The sequence below is a fragment of the Quercus suber genome, unplaced genomic scaffold (genome assembly GCF_002906115.3).
Source record: "Quercus suber isolate HL8 unplaced genomic scaffold, Cork oak 2.0 scaffold_487, whole genome shotgun sequence".
Classification (NCBI taxonomy): Eukaryota; Viridiplantae; Streptophyta; class Magnoliopsida; order Fagales; family Fagaceae; genus Quercus; species Quercus suber.
Window position 1 is genome coordinate 220,658 of NW_027069937.1, and position 5,532 is coordinate 226,189.

At 28.6% G+C, this 5,532-nt stretch overlaps 1 protein-coding gene across 1 annotated transcript; it reads right to left on the minus strand.

Annotated features, from left to right (window-relative positions):
• Nucleotides 1–738, minus strand: LOC136063114 (mogroside IE synthase-like). Its single transcript, XM_065763024.1, has 2 exons — nt 106–738; nt 1–24 (listed from the first exon to the last, which is right to left on the minus strand). Exons 1-2 carry the CDS (start codon nt 736–738, stop codon nt 1–3), a joined length of 657 nt encoding a protein of 218 aa, XP_065619096.1.
• Between the last annotated feature and the right edge of the window lie 4,794 nt (nt 739–5,532).

Below are 5,532 nucleotides of genomic sequence, written 5' to 3' on the forward strand. Positions count from 1 at the left end.
TTAACTATCAATTTGCAAGACAGTCTGATTGAAAAAAAAAGTGTAATACCTATCATAAGTCAAAAGTTAAAGTAAGGTAAATATTTAGAGAGATTGTGAACTTACCTCGAGTTCCAACTCCTTGAAAGAGCTGAAAAAGATCCACTTTGCTTCTAGGAAGTTGGAAAATTGATCCAGAAAAAGGTTCAGTAGAGGTGGGTAAGAGCTTGGATTAGAAAGGAGCGAAGATAAATCCTTGATTGCTAGTTTTGGCATCGAGGGTAGTGATACTGTTGGTTCTTCGAGAGGCAACCTTACTGTTCCTTTCTTGAAGTGATAATAGACGACATTGACAGCACAAGATTGAGTGTAAAATGGAGCTCCATCTATGCCATATTTTCTAGCCACGTCTAGAGCCCATGGTAGAGCACAGTCATACACAATAAACTTTGGTGGGTATTTGGAGCTGTTTAGTTTCTCAATATACTCTGCTAAGCTTTGTGAAACTACATCTTTGAAACGATCCACAGTTGCTATTAAGCTTTCTACGGTTTCGTCTCCCTCAGAGCCATCAGAGATTATCTCAATGTTGACAGAGCTAGCACCTTGCAAGGCTTGCATGGAGTTTCTAATGGTGCTGGTAGCGACTAAAGTCACTCTAGCACCCTTTGTGGCTAAGCGCTTGGAGAACTGGAGCATAGGATTTATGTGACCTTGTACAGGGTATGGAATCACTAGAATATGAGTTTTCCTCTCCATTTTCTTGCAGTGTGCTCTCGCTCTCTCTATCAGATGGATGAGCAAGGATTCAAAGAGATAATGTCATGATATATGTATAAATCTGACCATTGAGCTTATTTTGTTCTATATATTTAAACCATCAATTAGAGTCTTGCCATATTTTCTTTACACAGTGAATTAAATATCTCCATATATAAAAATAATTATAATAATTATTAACTAATAATTACTATAATTATAAGATTGATTTTAAGTTATATCTAATGTAACTTTAAACAGTATCACATTATTCAACATTTTTTAATTAATTGTGAATGCTTGCAAAATTTTAATATAATTAAATATCAATGGTCATGTTATCAATCAATTGTTTAACTTTAAATTTTTATAATTTAAAATAATGAATAAAAAATGAGTTTTTAAATCAAATAGTAAATGTTTCTCAAAAAAAAAAAATCAAATAGTAAATAACAAGGAAGTGACATGAAGCGTGCATGTTTAAACATATAGACCACATAATCTTATAGTGAAATTTTCAAAATATTAATTTAATAATAAATTATTAGATGATGTAATATTGCTCAGAGTTACATTATGTGTAACTTAAATCTAACCCATAATTATATATTTAATAATTTCATTGAAAAAATATTTATAATAAATATTCATTAATAACTATCATAATTAACAAAGTTCATATATAATACTTAATATACAAACATAATGATGATAAAAGTCTATTAATAACTATCATTAATTTTGATAAATTATAATTAATACAACACATAAATTTAACAGTGTCATTATTTTTATTATGGATCCATTTGTATATAATTTATTTTTGCTGAAATTAAAAACTGAAAACACTGTAGCAAAATAATTTTTAAATGTGTGAATAGTGCCGTAGAATCCATTTTTAATTTTTTTAAAATAAAGTGGTTGTGGGTCCCGTGAACAGTGCATAAACAGTGCGTGAATAGTAACTTTGTCTCCTGCATAGTGTAATCACGTACATGAACAGTGCCAGTTACTGTTCATAAGCGCTGAAAAAAAAAAAAAAAGTACAAACACACAAATGCAAACATGAATCCAAACGGTACTTGTGTGTAACTTAAACTCAACCCATAATATATTTAATAGTTTCATTGAAAAAATATTTATAATAAATATTGATTAATAACTATCATAGTTAACAAAGTTCATATATAATACTTAATATATAAACATAACGATGATAAATGTCTATTAATAACTATCATTAATTTTGATAAATTATAATTAATACAACACATAAATTCAACACTGTCATTATTTTTATTATATACAAGCTAGTAACATCACTTTTTTTTATTTAAAAAAAAAAAACTGTGATATATATATATATATATATTTTTTTTTTACGGAGCTTCAAATGCCTGTCAATTTCTTGGTTTTATTAAAAGTAGAAAAGATAAGGATGTGGGCTTTTCGTTCTGTGGCTTTTCTCTGCCATTATGTTTATTATATAAATACATATCAGTAATCACTCATTAAAAAAAAAAAAAGTGATTTTTTTTATAAAGCTAATTCAAATGCCTGTCAATTTCTTGGTTTTATTAAAATTAGAAATGATGAGAGGATGTGGACTTTAATTTGTTCTGTAGTAATTTTTGTGCCCCACCATGGCCAATGGTGTGGCACAAGAATTTTTCTTTGTACCGTGGCTTTTAACTTTTTCATCTTCGCCGGCCGCCCTGTTACAATTTTTTTTTTCTTTTTTTGGTTTATTAATCATACTAGTAAAGTAATAAATCAAACTAATTCAAAAGGATAACAATACTTTTCGTAAGATTGAATTGGTGGGTACTGGCCGGCCGGCCGGGTAGTCTACAAATTGCCCCAGTTGGCACTTTTATTGTTATTTATATCTGCCTTTACATTCAATCCCAAAGTAAGTACAGCCTAGCTCATGTTCACCTACGGACCATTTGTGCACTATAACAAACTATTAAATGCTTGTTAAAATTACTTTACGTGTTTGGTGAATGGTAATATATTTTTGTAAGGTTAAAGTTGTAAAATTTATAGTATCCTTAACATAATTCATTCAAATATATATTTAGTATGTTCTTAAAATGTTACCATCATGTTTGTTATTACATCAATTTGTAATTTTTTTAAGCAAAATTTGTAATAGTTTAATTTTAGTAATTTTTTTTCAAAAAAAATAGTCATATTAAAAAGTAAGAATAGTAAAAAAAATTTTAATAAGAAAATTTTAATATAGAACTGTTAGTTAAATATCATTTAAGTGATAACAAAAAAGACCATTTGAGGCTATCGTCTTATGTCTTCAAATCAGTTGGGCAAGACCTGGGACTATCATTCAGGTTCACCTACAATTAATGGTGGTTTCTTTTATCTTTTCTTTTCTTTTTTTTCTTTATATATATATAATATATATTCTTTCTTTATGTGCGTAACAGGCAGAAGCTCTCACAAATTCAAAATTATAGATAAAGGACTTTTGCATTTAATTAAACGAGTACAAAATAATTGACGTTCTAAATTATAAGTTTTTGGGATTGACATACGGTTTGAGCATGTCATGTTAATGTTATAAAGACGGCTAAAAGTTTATAGATAAAATTATTATTTTTGAGTCAAAATCAATACCTAAATTATGTTTTGATCTTGGATATAAAAGAAGAATACGTTCACCTTTTTTTTTCTTTTTTTTTTTTTTCTTAATTAAAAAAAAATTAACAGGCGTGGAGAATGAGAAGTTTAACCAAAGTCTTCTTTTGAAAAAGATCGAATAACCACAATATATACAATACAAATTAAATTGTATAGAAATGGTTATAGAAACAAATAAGAACGTTTAGAAATATTTATCAGACTGAGTCCAATGAAATAATACTTAGGTTTAATAAGTTTCAAATAATAAGGGGGTGTTTGGTGGGAGTGTTTAAATAATAATTTTTAGTGTTTAAACTCCACAACACGTATTTTTACAACAATTTTTTACCCACATGTATTTCCACAACACTTAAATAACGATACTAGAAATCTCTAACCAAATAGGCCCTAAGATGTTGTGCTCTAGAGCGATGATTGTGGAGAATTATTTACTACATCAAATTGTTATATGTAACTTCCTCTCATGAAATATGAATATCACACATGTTTGTTCATACCTGTTGGGGGACCACAGTTTAACTTCCTATAACTACTCTAAAAATAGGCCTATCGAGCATGATGTTGAATGTCATAAAATATTCGAGTGTGTCTTTCTTATCACAAATTTTTTTTAGGTGGAATGACACAACTCATAGTTCAACAAATGGTATCCAAGTCGAAGACATAGGTTTGAGTCACGAAAGTGTTATTGTGAGGGTGGGATTATTAATGGGAAAATCACAATTTGACTCCCTACAACCATTCTTAAATAGGCCAGTGAGTGTGACGTCAAATACCATAAAAAATTTAATAGTATATTTCTCATTATCAATTAATTTTGAGGTGAAATGACATAACTAACTTTTAAGAGATAGCCCTTGACATGATATTCAATACCATAACCACACTCCTTTTTGTCCTCTATAGTCTTGGCATAACACTATGAAAAAACAAATCCATTGACATCATTGCTTATGTAAACATTATAAGAACACTATGAAAAAACAAATCCATTGACATCATTGCTTATGTAAACATTATAAGAACAATGCAAGGTCATGTCAGCTTTCTTTGCCTGTTATATATGGGGTGGTACATGCTGTTTCCATTGCATATATTCTCCTCCTCACATGGGGTGGGCTCCAGTGAGAAGGAGGATAAATGGTGTAAGGTCAACCTCCATATGAGGGAGATGATACATGTAATAGAAACAACATGTATTTCTCATTATATATGGCCAATATTGTGAGAGTTCAAAAGGAAGTAAAAATAAAAAGGTTAAATTGTCATAATAACCATATCATGAGCAAGGATTATTATATCTAGGTAAAATTTTATAACAATAATAAATTTAACTTATATTATATTAAAAGTTAATTTTTTATTATAATTAATAAATTATTAGTTGTTTGAAAGGTTTTAACAAATGAATTTAATAATTTAACTATTATTTTAACACTCCCAAAGTAGAACTCGAGACCCCTTGGACCCCAAACTCTAAGCCTTAGATAGATACAGCCCACCTTAGAGGCAGAAGACGCTGGCTGTAGCCAATGTGAAATTTTAGACATAAGAAAATAAAAAATAGATATATAATATTATCATTTTCATGACTATATCATGAGCTAATTAAGTTATTGCATTCGGGTAAAATTTTATTACAATAAAACTTTTAAAATATACTACAATAAAAATGAACTTTTATTGCAATTGATAAATTATTGACTGTCTTGGTGAATTTAAATATTTAACTATTATTCTTACCCCATCACAAGAGTCTAATCTCTCCTTTAATAAGTGTGATCTAACATGTGATGTTTTCAAATTTTAAAAGAGGAGGTATAGCAAAAACAATAGTTTAAACTCTAGACAAGCTACTTTAATACCATGATAATTTACTGAAGTTATAACTGCTAAGAAGTGATAAATTGAATTATTTAACCATTATTCTAACAAAAATACATCATTTATTAATTAGTTATGAGATGAAAACTAGTTTTTCAATTTAGATACAAGTTAATCAATATTCTTGTTTGCAGTCCCTCTCTCACTAATTGCCTCTAGAGCCAAGCCGCTCCATTTCTTAGCATTCTGATAAAGTTAATTATTATAACAGTATACATCATTTATTAATTACTTATAAGATGGAAA

Coding starts and splice junctions, on each gene's coding strand:
- LOC136063114 (XM_065763024.1), bottom strand. CDS start 738: ATGGAGAGGAAAACTCATATTCTAGTGATTCCATACCCTGTACAAGGT. Junction 25..105: donor TCAAGGAGTTGGAACTCGAG/GTAAGTTCACAA, acceptor TTTTTCAATCAG/ACTGTCTTGCAAATTGATAG.